We start from the raw sequence: 14,408 nt of genomic DNA on the forward strand, positions 1-14,408 counted from the left end.
CTTAACCGAGAGGAATACTACCCATCTACCAGGGGTGAGGTGCTTTTTGGAGGGGGAGGTCTTCACGGGCAGACAGGTGGATTTATCCGTGTGGCGGTGTGTTTTTTTGGGGGGCACTGGATGGAGGAGAAATTGATGGATTAATTTGACGGAGGTGAGTCGTATGTGATTCCCACTCCTGCCGAGGGCACCCGAATGGAGTAACAGGCTGCAATGTCATCTCCACCTGGCCGCCTGGAGAGATGTGTCACGGGAATGGGGTGAGTTCGCTTAATTAGTATGTTTTTGGGGGTTAGGCTTATAACTAACTCACTCCCGGGGGAGGCGAGCGGCAATTGTCGGCGTTTCAGTGGGTTTATATATCTGCCGCACACTCACTCTCCTCTCAAAGTGGAGCAGAGGCTGGCTTGTGTTCCTCTCACCGCGCTTTCGTTCGTCCGAGTTCCCGACACACAACCTGCTGCATGCCCTACATAGACGAGCCCGGCACCGGAGAGAGGCGCGTGAGGGGAATATTCGCCAAGGAGCCACAGGCTGTTTTTAACGCTCTCTCTCACCCCCCCTCTCTTTCTCTGACACACGCACGCGCTCACACACACTCACTCACACACACACACACACACACACACACACACACACACACACACACACACACACACACACACACACACACACACACAGAGAGAGAGAGAGAGTATTTTGTCTTTCTCACCGTACACCAACCTACCTTTGAATTTAACTTGTTTTCGTCACGCAAGCTTTCCATCCAATAAGCCCGTGTCTCAGCATCCCCAAAAAAGATGCTCACACACGCGCGTGCACACGCGCCCATAAACGCACAAACACACACAGGCACTTGGTCTGAGCTGGTATTTGATGCAAACTCTTAAAATGTTTATGAGTCTCGAGGAATATTATGGCATTGGGTAATACAGTTAATCACTCTTATTTGGGCACCACCAGCCTGTGGGCGCGCGTCATTTTGTAAATCAAGAATCATAATTCAACAAGTTTGCGCTTTTGAGGGATGCAATGCAACAAGCAATAGCGTGTTCTGTTTGCTTGTTTTTCAGATCAAGTTTGAACACTTTTCCTCTGGTTTCACTGACGCTGTGAGAAGGAACCAAAATGCCAGTAAACGGACAGGTCACGGTGGCTGCCTGCACAGGCCCTCACACCCCGGCAGTAAAACTCAGCATTCATCGCACGGACTCCGAAGAAGAAGGCGCAAAACCTCCGCGACCGCAAACCTGCAGCAGCGACGCTTTGTGACACCGAAGGTAAGCACCGCGGCACCCGGCGATCGAGGGGGGAGAGAAAAAACACAGGAGAGAAACACACTCCGACAGGGCCGCTGTGCGACGCTAAGCGGCGCTGTTGCATCACATTATCCCCGGCTACTGATGAGAGGCCGTGTAATGAATTCATATCTCGAATTACAGTTTTCAGGCTTTGAATGCAGTCACGTTGTAGAAACACATTTTCTTCCGTTTTCCTCCCGTTTCCCGTGCCAAGTCTGACACACGAAGTGTCTTTTCCTTTCTCAGGGACATGGAAGCCATCTCACGCACGCACACGCACACACACACACACACACACACACACACACACACACACACACACACACACACACACGCACACGCACAGATGTTACATGGGGGTAACTATAAGAGTCTGACATATCTAAGTATAGGAGTCTGACATGACATAATATAAGGCCCTAATTCCCATAAATCTCCATCAGCCTCATCATTACTGGTTGGCAAAGGAATGACTCTCAATTTTTATGCTAAATAGTGTGTGCGTGTGTATAAATGTATCATGATCATTGAGGGCAAATTATCATTCACGCCATGCTAGACTCATTGTGCTGTTGTGGAGGACCGGGGAGAGAGGCTGTGGATGTGCTCAGCAGTAGCCTATTTTCTTGAATAGTGGGATGACACAAAAGGAGATCAACTCTGTAGGGCATAAACGCAGTAGAGTCGGAGCACTGAATGTCGCGAGTTGTTGCTGTCTTCATTGCTGTCATATAAAAAAAAAAACAACCTTGTGCAAAGCTGCAATGAATTCTGCATGTGATGTCATAACACCTTTAAAACCCTGAACAATATTTTATAGTACAGGCCTACTTTTATATTCACTTTCTTTCTGTCGTCCTCCCTCCAGAGAGTGTTTCCTGCTCACTTGAGCATCGTATTTTCATCTCTCGCACTCTGCTATTAACCAACTACTGAAACAAAGCCAAACAGGAGAAGCATGAAAATGAAAATTTTTCCGCAGTGATGCGATGCATACCATATTCTGAGCAGCATTACATAGTGTTGAAATTATGTCGAGATGCATCTCACTGAGCTGTTCACTGAACCGTCCCCACTGTTGGCAAAACAGGTACAGTAGTTCAGGACTCATTGTCTTGAAGCAGCTTGTCAGTGTAGTCAGAAATGGAACTGTGTTGTTCTGTTGCTCCGCAGTTAAAGCTATCTAATCCCTCACGATAAATGTGCTGTTCTCAACATGTTATTGTATTGTCTTTAACAAGATGGCCCTCTCGAGAGTATTTCGAGCTGGTGATATTCACATAGACGTTAAGTTCTTGTACCCCTGCTAGATACAATTTTCTTTTCTTAAAAAAAAAAAATCTTCTTCTTGCTGATAAAAGGCTGCAATAGGTGAGCAATCAGACTGCTATGTGTCATCCTGTTCTCAGTGTTTGGGTTTTTAATTGTGTGTGCAGGACATTTTTAGAGCTAGAGACCAAAATTAGCCCAAAATCTACATATGCCTGCAAGTGGGGAAAGGTTCAGAGAGCATTTATGCAGAAATCTTTCTTTTCATGGAAGCTACATAGAGTTTTTACCTCTTGTTGAACGGTTAGTTGTACTGTAGTAGTCCAAATGCAATTCTTATTGTGCATTTATTGTGACACAGTCTCAAAGAATAGCTTATCAACAATATAGCTTTGTTTGACTGTAACACATATTGACTGAGAATATGGCTCTGGTATCTTCCACATTATTTTGTTGTTCTAGATATGTTGTTTTTCATCGCTCAGTTGAAACCAGAGTAAATATTAGAATAAAACCAACTGCAAATCCTCATATCCTCTCCCTTTTTTCTCCTCCTTTTTCTATAAACAGGATTTTAGGTAGGAGTACACACACAAGATTGCAACCTAGAGCTTATAAAGAATAATTATAAAGGAGATGCTTAAAAAAAGAGAAAAGCCAAAGAACCTGTGGGTGGAATATGCCCCTTCCTGCCCTGCATTGTAGCTGTATTTGTCCTGAAGGATGTATTGACACATCCAGAGATAAGAGCTGCAGCAAGTAATCTCTTTATCTGCAAAGTATTTTTGGTTGGATCTCACTATCCACAGACAGTTGACAAACTGGTGATGTGGTTCTGCCCAGAACATTAACAGCCAAACCGTGTGCAACCACCAAGCCTCCGGCGAGGCCTTTAGCTTCAGCTGTCATCTGCTGAGTGAGTGCTTTCTTTAAAGTCAATTAAACCGGCCATGATGCCTATACTGCGTTGCGCAAGATTGTCTTATCCCAAAAACATCACCACCACCACCAAAATGTGGTTCCATTTGACATTCAGTCGAACAGATTCGACCCATTTTCTTGTCCACTGTTTGAAGAAAGTAAAAAGGGATGCCCTGCGCTCACAGTTTCTGTCATGTGTACGCACAATCACAGGTCAAATTGCACTCACATGAGGCTTTAGAGGACAATAATGAGCGTTTCCCTTTTCCTGTTCCCAGTAAATAACAGTGAAAAGGGCGGAGGGACGTATGATAATGAGTCATTTGAGCCCCGCTGATCTTCTGTATATTGATGAGTGATGTGTGTGAAAGTGCAGTTTTAGACACAAGTTAATAACCCCAAAGCCTCTTAAGAACGTGCTCTGTTTAATCATTTAATCAAAACACAGTTGGTGGTCTCATTTAATGAGTTAGTGAGCCATAGTGGTATTAAGTAGGGTTTGACTAATACAGGTTTTTGAACGGATATTTTTAGAATGAAGTAGGGCAGTTGTTTTGCGATGATGCTCTATTTCTGTAATTTTTACCATTTCATGCCCCAAAACACAAGTATTCAGTATTTTACATCATTTGAATATTGACAGTTCGTTGGTTTCAATGTTATGATCGATAAGTAGTTGTTCTTTAATCATCTGTGAACCCTCCACCTTTTCAATAGTCAAATAAAAAAACCCAAATCACAACTAAGATCAAACACAACAAACCCCCAAAAACTGGAGCTGCACCCCGTTTACCCTTCGACTGAGCGGTGGACACTAACACCGCCTGGGTGAGCAGGTTGACATTCAAGGGGCTTATGTCTAAATGTTTACAGCTGCTACACACCTGAATCTGTGTATCTTTAATGTTTGTATAAGTGTTCCCCTCAGTTTTAGATTCCAGATAAGACTTATCTGGTTCCAGCTGAACTTTACTGATAAGATTTAAGTAATCGCATTGGAACAGATCTGAACATTAAGGGGGGGGGGGGGGGGGGGGGGTTCAAACCTGAGAAATAATAATTGTCGTTTCTCAGGCTATAGGATTTTGGAAATCAAATCCTACTTTTGATCAATCTTAAAACTCGTATCTGTGTTTTTCATGACTCAAAGGCAGATAGTTTTGATGCTGAAAGTCAGGGTAATCTTGATCGAGAGGTGGTTTTAAGGCTGGATTTAGAGGCATGACAAGCATAATAGAGCTGTAACCAAACATCCGCCAAACATTTGACTGTTTAGCAGCTAAATAAATGCTCTGCTGTGTTTATCAGCTAGTCTCCCAACTGCCGCCTGGTGCTGTGCAGGTAGCACACACTGGGTTTAACGAAGCCTTTTCACTGAAGACAGCTGCCTTGTGAAGCTGGAAATGAGGTTGATGAGAGAGTGCTGAGACTCAACCAAAACAGTAAATCTGTTGTCCAGAAAACCCAAACTATGACAGACGCTGAAAGGCTCCATAGAGCTGAGAGGAACGGCAGAGTTGGGTGATAATTCTCTGTGCTTTGATCACTGCCAGCAACACTTTTAATATTACATATACAGTAGTGATTTGATCCGTTACTAATGTTAAAATCTTGATTAATGATGCTTTAAAAGGTCTATGATCCTTTTTAAAACACAAATAATAACGGCGTGACAGTCAGTGGTCATTGTTAAAAAAGATGCACACAGATGTGCTCTCCTTTGATGTCAGTATTCATCTTTCAGTCGGAAGCTTAAGGCTTTCAAGATGGGGGATGTTTCATTTTGGATTGTAACCCCCCACTGGGTCTATTTGAATCGTGTGCTTTTGAATGAGCTTGATTAGTATCAAACACAACATGTGGCTTTGAAAGTGAGAACATTCCCGGCTTCCTAGGAGGCTTAGTTGTTACCTTAAATGATGGCTTTTACACTTTGTCTGTCTGAGGGTTTTTCCAAGCTCCAAAAGAGGCTTAGGAGTTGCCTCGATGCGGCCAGTCTGGCCCTGTCATTTTGGCCAACTTAACACCCAAAACCCATATTCCAATGTTATGCTTTTTACGGATACCAGATTTGGGCTCAAGCTGATATAAAACTGTCCTAGTTAAGACGTTCTTTAGCATTTTAAATCCAATTTGATTCAGTTTTCCACGGTTACGAGGAACAGATCAGTCGCATAAATGTATCAGTACTATTTTACCGCTTTATCTGTCTCTGACAGGGATCATCGTGAGGGGTCTCGCTGATTTAAGGAAAGATGGTTTCCTCTCCATTTTATGTTTTACATATGTTAAGGCACAGTGAGCTCAAGGCGTTACTAAGATGATTAATACATTTTTTACAATGAATGAGATAACACATGTAGGGTAGGACTTTCTTCAAACAATGGTACTATGGAGCTGCACAATAATATACTATGTAGCACCATCGTTCTGTTTCTACAAGAGGCTGTAGAAAGAATAGTTATTGTAATTCTCTTGATAAGCCAGCAGCTACAGTTCAAAAAAGAAAGTCTGGCAATGTGTGCTCAGCGCTAACTGTGCCAATGATGTTAAGTCCATAAGGAATTTCATCATTCTGCCTCAGAACAAGTTAAATGGCTTTATTATTTTCCTCATATTATGTTTCTTGTGAAAATAGAAGTTCCTCAAATACACAAAGAATTGAAACACAAAGTGGTAATAAACAGTGATTAAAACGTTCGCAAACTGCTTCAAGAGTTACAGGCCAAAAAACAATTGTTTTGTTTGTCGTCACATGCTCAACATTGGCTAATAGACGGGTCAGTAAAGTAGTAGTAGTTTAGTTGAAATGGAGCGTGTGTTTTCAAATATTATGAAACATTGATTTTAATTTGACACCATAAAACCCTCTATTTGCTGCAGTCAAACAAAAGTGATTTTGACTTTTTCATTTTTTTAAAGAAAGACAAACTTTGTTCTGGCTGCTGCATGCGCCATTACACACTTCCTCTGGCTGAGCCGGCTGACTTCCTGTTGGCTCCTCGCGCACATGAATGGGATCAAGTGATTCTATGGTATGGCTCTGATAGTCTCCTATAATGACAAATAGTCATTATAGGATGTTTGTAATGCATTTAACTGCTGCTTGTTTCCTAATGAATGTATACTGGAAAATTATTTTACGGCCAGTGTGTGCATCTTGTTATGTGTCATGTTCAATTCTCTGATCATGCAAATGGAGAAATTAATGCAAACTAAGTATGTGGAGCGGGCAGACTTGTCAACACACATTCCTCCAGATGTGCTCGGGCCAATCCAATAGCACTCCGACTATGCGTTCTGTGCAAGATATCCAGATACAAAGTCAGCACCAGCAGGTGTACATGCTGATCCCTTTGTAATCCCTTTAAACACTTTGGTAAATGGCTAATAAGCCAGCTACACACCCAGCCTACCAAACTATGTTAATGTGTACCCGTTCTCTGCTGGCCTGTTCAGCCAAGTGTTAAGACAATACATGCGTTCATGCTAGTAGACACTGTGGTTAGCAAGCTAAGGTGTGCTGCAATACATCTGTGGCTCTTTTAAGTCAGTGTCAGCCTGTTGTCAGGCTGTCACTCGCAATCACTGTTATGCCACTGATAGGAGAGCGATGCTACCGGTTAATGCAAATGTGTTTTGATAGGGTAAATGCAAATATGGTTCCCACCTACATAGATAAATATCCAAGGGCGGAACCTCCAGGCAGATAAACGTGGGCATGTCCATGAGAAAATTATAAAATATAGGTTCCCCATTTTTGGGAAGAGTTATTTGAGACACCCATGCTTTTATGTCTTCTCACTTAGACTGGTGTAATTCAGGGTTTTTGCCTCAGTCAAAGGTCCATCTCCCGTCTCCGATTTGTACAAACACAGCACCTAGGAGACTTCTTAGAGCACTGACTCTGCTCTTATTGATTCTGCTGTTGATTTTTTTTGTGTGTGTGTGTGTGTGTGTGTGTGTGTGTGTGTGTTATTTATCCGTTTATGAAGCACAGTGATCTGTGTGATTTGAAAAGTGCTATAAAAAAATAATCTGTAAGATATTAATTTATATATTAAAGCATTCCCTGCTTTATTATCTATTTAACTCTAAATGGGACCATTATTTACAAGATGAACATTATGCTGTGTTGAAGAAGACTTTAAACTAGAGATTGAGACCATAAACTCATGTTTACTGAGGTAATAAATCAAGTGAGAAGTAGAGTCATTTTCTCATAGACTTCTATACGATCAGAGTCGCCCCCTGGTGGCCGTTAGAAATAATGCAAGTTTAATTAAGGCACTTCAGCATTGACTTCACTTTTCAGAACCAGAGATTGCTGCCTGAGCACAGGCCTTGATTAAGTAGCACAGAGGTGCTTGAGTAGATTTATATACTCATACCCCTCTACACCAATCTTTCAAGGATGTGCTGCTTACCTTGGAGAAACAAACTGATTTGATATATATGTTAACAAAAAAAACAGAAACCTGCAATATATTTAGTTTGTTTAAAACACAATATCTGCATACCAATAAATACCTATGAAGTACAGCATGGTAATCCATTATTGTGAAGTATGACAAATGGGAAAACAACAAAATTACCCTATGCAATCAAGTCTGTGCTTTATTAAAAACAAATTAACAGCAAAGCAGCTGAGATATAGCATGCTATAAATGTATCATAAAATCAAATTATATGGTTATCTGGCTAGAAATCTTTAACATGTGGTAATTTAGACCAGATCTCGACATCAATAGGACCTCGTTCACTATGATTTTGTGTGTCAGCGTCTAGTCACTTCACATTCTTCTTTTCAACATGATCTTGTTCAGAGCTCTGCCAGACAGCAAGATGCAGGGGCCAAAACTATTCCCAAAGCATTCGCAAATCATCCAAAAATACATTACTCCAGGTATAATGCTCCATTCCACGCGGGCGACAGGTGCTGTCTCGGCCAGACGGGGCATCTGGTGATGTGGGTACATGTGAAGCCTCTGTCTCCTCCTGCCAAGTGCAGCTTTTAACAGCAATAAGCAGCGCATCAAAAAAACACGTTAACCAGACACTGGTGCCCAGAGATGTATGATCAAAGATAGATAACATGGTAGAGGCTTTTGAAAAGTTGCCATCAAACGTATGCCTTTACCTTGAGCGACTATGAATCTGTAGCTGGCTTCGTTAAAGTAATTTTTTTGGGTGGTTTCGCATTGAAGGTTTCCTTTACACGAAATGTCCCTTTTATTTAAACATGGCAGGACCAATGTGGGAAAAGCCACAATGTTTGTGTCACTTAGAAATAATGATTGAGTGTTCTCAGGTCTCTCACAGGCTTCATCAGCGATGGATTTTAAAATATGTTTTGCTAATTAAATCTTAATTAATGAGCATTGTGAGCGGAGGGGACGCTCGCCCCCACCTCTCAGTCGTAAATACCCTAATATGTTTTCACATCAGTTTCACAATGTGTTAGATACAGAATTCTGCTGTGAGGGAGAAAGGTCTGATAGTTATTCTGACTGTGGGCCTTATTTTTTACATTTTACAAGGGCCCCCTTTTAATAGTAACACCGATTAAGCATATACTAATTATACTCTCATGCCATTGGAATCCTTTGTGTTTCATAGTGATAAACAGAAACACATCAGTTTGAATCATGTGAACACCACTTATATATTTTCAAACAGAGGGTCATTTATGCTTTTCAAGAAATTGATCTTAAAAACTTTAGTAAATGAACAGTAGCAAGACCGGCATAATCACAATAAATTCAAAAATGTGACTGTACCAATCTAAAGCTGTGTTTGAACTTAAACAATAACAAACTCATTGCTGTGTGTCACAGTCATATCAGAGTTTCTATTGGCCAAAAAAAAAAAATGTGTGGAGGAGTAATTGGCACAAATGGTCCCCATCTGTAGATGTGCACTTTTTAATGATGCAGTACAATTTTATGATTAATAGCAAACCATTTAGCGGACCCCCTGACGGACTGCCACGGCCCCCAAGTGGTCCCCAGACCCCACTTTGAGAATCATTGCTCTAGATAAAATACATTTGTCCACTGTCTACTGAGATGTTGCCGTATTGTGGGCAGCAATGAGCAGGATATTGCTATATTGGATTTTTAGTTTAAGTAGTTTAATTTAATTCACAAGATGATTCTATCCGTAAGCAGGTTTTTGTTACTGTATTACAATAAACTGTATCAATACCATGATATAAAATGATATACACACAGCACATCATTTTATTTATTAGCAAAGAAGGGGCAAACATATTTTTTATAGACTGATCTGACATTAAAATAATCTCCTCCAGTTTAAAATCGTGTCATTCACAATATTTAGTAGTTTATTCAGTAGATTTTTTTTTGTGCATAGGAGATGATAACTAAGAGAGAGAAACTAGGAGCATGACGCGTATTTAACCTTCTGCCGCTCTAGGCTTTGTTAATAGGTCCAATTTAGTAAGATTGCTGTCGTGACTTTTACAGAAAAGAGATTCTGGAGCTTTTTCAAACACAAGACCGACATGTGAAACTGGCAGCACATTGACGAGATGATGTGCATATCTGAGTGGCTTGAGCAGAGAAACATGAAAGGGAAAAGAACATGCTACGTACGTGGGCAATGTTCCTTCTTAAGAAGAATACATTTTGGAATACAATCATGAATACAAGCCAAGTTGGTCCCACACCTTCCACATATCAGATAAGAACAGAACCAGCTCAAATGTCCATTATTACTTCACACAGTTGCTGTTTGTCATTCTACATGTGTCTCTGCTCAAAAAATGTCATATCGGTACTTTTATTTCCTCAATTTATTACAGCAATATGTAGTCTTTAGAAGAAATTTGATGGATTAATAAATGTCCTCACTTTCATCAATAATAGATTGTTGGGGAGAGCGGTGCACTTGTCATGCATTATGATGTTTTTGGTTAAAAATTAAAAGATTAAAAGAGAATTTATTCCATCATTACATGCGGTCGTCTAACAAGGCGTACCAATGATTGTCTACAACCGTCATGTGTCATTTTAATGTTTCAGGTCTTTTGAATAATTGAGAGCGAGAAAAATCACATCGTATATTTATAAGGATGGCCCAGTCTGAGCTCATCTCACTGTGCTGTGTTCTTGTATCCCTGGTGTTTGCACTGTTTTGGGGTCAGCTACACTTAAAACATACAGTTTTACATTAATACAAGTTTGTCACTCGTATTAATACAAATCCTCCTGACTTGTGCAAATAAGTCTCTGACTTGCTATCTGGTTGATTTATATCCATGTACCGAACAATGCAAGCTCTTTAACTGGGACCTTTGTTAGGTTAAATCATTATTATACATTCAAACATTCACACCTCCTTCACATCCTAAATAGAGTTAAGTGCAATTATAGTGTAAAATCTAACTGAGCTTATCAAACTACCTCACAATATGGCCGCTCTCCATCTTTCCAAGGTCAGATCTGTTCTGCCAGGATGACTATACACGTCCTCACCTTGGCACGGCTTCATAATAACTTTATTTTCGTGCCCTTTCTTCCCATTCCTTGGCCCAACCTCACCTTTTGCCTTTTAGTTTCTCCCGCAGGGGTTGTGTCTTTCTCTTGCTTCACATCCTGCTGCATTAGAAACATAAATAATACCCTCAAAGTCAGCACAGACACACAGCGAAAGATATTCAGACAAACAGTGTTACAAAAACACACAGTGCAGTCCCCTGATGAATGGGGGAGTTTGTCCTTTCTGTTTGGCATTGTCCTTGTTTATTCATATTTATTACCAATGAAATATGAATGACAGAACTCTGGTGGACATTTCTTCCCCTGGTTCCACACGTACCACAAGCATGCTAAAAAAAACTAAAAAATGTGTCCTCCAAACATACGTACACACATTTTTCCCCCAGTCCTGAAATTTCGATGTGGAAAAAGGCTGTTGGGCTGTTAAAAGACTATGTGTTGCAGGAAGGCTTTTTTTTTTTATTGAGGACAAGCTGGGGGCACTTTGAACTTGCATCAATGTTTCACAAATAAAAATGATATATTTCAAACAAGACCTTTCCATCATCTTCCGCTGTCGAATAAAGACAACAAACCTTTGTGTTTTACAATTCGCTCTCTGGGTGGGTGGATAATGATGCACACTGCGCGTTGGTAAATGAAAAGCAATCTCTCGCAAATATAAACCCTTGCTGCTCCCAGGTCAGAAAAAGCATATTTAAGTATATGATGTGAAAGAGCATCTGTATTAAAAATGTTCACTGAAACTGCTTTGAAATGAAAACAATTTCTTATTTTGTTTTGTTGTAGTAGAGGTAAAAGGGCACAAGTGTTAAGTTTGTGAATAATTATGGACCATGTTGTGTTTGTTTCTCTGTTTGCCTAAATTTCCATATCTAAGTGTACTGTTGTTGCACCTTCAAATTAAACATAACAAGTGTACCTTATTCCGTCTGACATTCCAAAATATGTTTGCTAAAGTGCAGGGAGTCATTTGATTCAATATCAAATGGTTTGGTGTGGTTTATTGGTTTATTGACAACCTTTGTCATACATTCATGAAACGATGAAGTCCTGGACATATTTCCATTCAATGGTGCTTGCACAGTTCAGCAACCTTCATTAAGGGGGAGACACTACAGGCTGCTTTCACGACTCTTCTTTCATACTAGTTGAAAGAAAACATCCATAATACAAATTTAGTTGCTTTACTACACTTTGTCCATTTGTGTCTGTAGATTTCCCCTCAATTCACCCAAAGTTAGCATTAGAAAATGCCTCATTTGTATTTAAACATACAATTTCAGAAAACTTGTAATTCAAAAATGAACTGTCTAAGTGTAAATAATCAACTGGAGAAATTTCATACTGCCATCTATTGGTTATTTATTTATTTTTACTCACCTGTAGTGTTTTTACTGGGGTTTGTTCATATATCATTGAAAGCCTAATTTAGAGAACGTGTTATTCCAAAAAACATGGTAACATTCATTTTCTTTTGCATGGCTGTTAACAGTATTTTTTGACTTATGTAGTAACAGTAAGAGACATCTAAAATTCCCTGTTAAGAAAATGGAACAATCATTTTGAACCTGGCTTTATCCAATGTTCAGATTTGTTTATGCAATTTAGCACATGTTCAACAAGATGATGCACAATTTGTATATTCAAACATACTGTTAAACAAACAATTAATTCATGCAAGTAATCAAGAGGGGAAGTGTCATGGTGGGATCTATGAACATGTTTACCCGATTCACCGCGGGTGTCTCCCCTCAAGATGGCAACTAACATTTAATGTCTGCCATTAAGAAAAGGGACAAAAAAATGACTAAATATTATACCATTGACACAAACAGTTGTATGCCATAGTACAAGATTCAAAAACATGTAATCCAAAGTCTTTGCATTCTTTCCTAAAATAATTGTAAAAGTAGCTGGGAGCACTTCCATCTAAAATCCTATGTTTAATTACATATGACGTGCTAGGTCCTTCACTGGAAGCCTGTGAAGCTGCAATAACGAACACCTGCCATAATGAGTGCAGCTTTAAGCCTCCAACCAGATGGTTTGTGCTACTTGAAGGTTGTGTTTTATGTGTTTTTGGTAAGGGATTAAAAGCATAGTCGAAACACTGGATCAATAAATCCATCCGAAACAGGGCTGTCTGTTGCCGCAATGACTTGTTCTACAAGTGTTAATACAAAAGATGAGACGTGGAGGATTTGGAGTTGTTTAAAAAAGGCACAAAAGTAAAAAAATAATGCAACACTATACTGTACTTTTGTTTGCTAAGTAACATAAGGAACTTACGTTTTAATGTGCATTTTCAGGCAACTTGCCCAACACGGGCGGTCCCGGCAGCATCATTTGCAGTCGACAACCATATGCTGATTTATGAGCTATTTCTTTAAATTGACTTGTAACAACTTGTAGAGCTTCATCAATCACAGCCACACTGTCACTAGTTTTCTGTCGTCATTTTTCACGAGCGTAGCTATAGGTAACCCGCTATGTAGGAAGATGGCATCGTCATTCTTAATCCTGCCTATAAAGCTCTCATTGGTCACTTGTGTCTCCAACTGGTGGAAACCGCAATCATTGGGCACGAATCATACCTTCTTGAATCTCTCATCAATCTAGTTGTTGTGGTCAGTGTGGTGAACCCAAACGCAGGACACTGACAAGAGGTAAGTGAAGTTGAAGAAGATTTATTGTGAGACCACAGAGAAGAGAAGTGGACTGGTTAAGTGGCATTGACAGGCTGAAGTGGCAGGCAAGTAGGCAGGGAGGCAAATTATCTTGGGACACAGGGAAACAACAGTTAATCACAGGCCCCAAAAAAATAACACAGGGAATTGTACTCACAGAAAACAACAGGAACTACTGAGACAATGATTTGGCAAGAACTGGGAGGAGAGCCGGATTTGATATTCTGCAGAGTTGATGAGTAGATTGCTGGCAGGTGTGTGTGCAGGGCAGGAGCCAGGAGAGGTGACGAGCTGATTGCAGGCAGGTGTGCATGATGAGCAGAGCTGGGAGAAAGGACAGCTAGGAAACCACGCCCACACAAAGACAAGGAGACACAGACAGGGAGGTGCTAGAAACACTAGGGAATGTGGTTATCAAAATCCCATAATTCTATTTTTTTTTAGTGAAGAAAAGTTATCTTTGAACCTTTTAGAAATGTATCAAAAAGTCCTAAATGTCCCCTCGTCTGTAGTTGAATGTACATATCCTTACCTTGATGAATGGAGATGTGGTGTTTTACCTGTTTACCTTCTCCAGACCACACCTGACATGCTTACCACAGACAGCCACCACTATTGAACGCCCAAGACATTACTGACTCAGTGCAGCCGAGTGTAGTGTCATCTATGATTTCTGTAAATAAACAAGATGTAAGTAAACTTTG

The 14,408-nt window shown here is 40.3% G+C and overlaps 1 protein-coding gene across 1 annotated transcript in view; it reads left to right on the forward strand.

The window, feature by feature from the left end:
- Nucleotides 1–242: 242 nt before the first annotated feature.
- The window catches only part of grin2ab (glutamate receptor, ionotropic, N-methyl D-aspartate 2A, b), a gene marked incomplete at both ends in the record, with an annotated part of 90,098 nt that continues 75,932 nt past the window's right edge, over nucleotides 243–14,408 (forward strand). Inside the window, 2 exons of the mRNA XM_079159322.1 lie at nucleotides 243–260; nucleotides 1,074–1,280. Coding sequence (XP_079015448.1) covers nucleotides 243–260; nucleotides 1,074–1,280 — 225 coding nt within the window. The remainder of the gene's footprint in view (nucleotides 261–1,073; nucleotides 1,281–14,408) is intronic.

Source organism: Pholis gunnellus, assembly GCF_910591455.1.
Source record: "Pholis gunnellus genome assembly, chromosome: 5".
Classification (NCBI taxonomy): domain Eukaryota; kingdom Metazoa; phylum Chordata; class Actinopteri; order Perciformes; family Pholidae; genus Pholis; species Pholis gunnellus.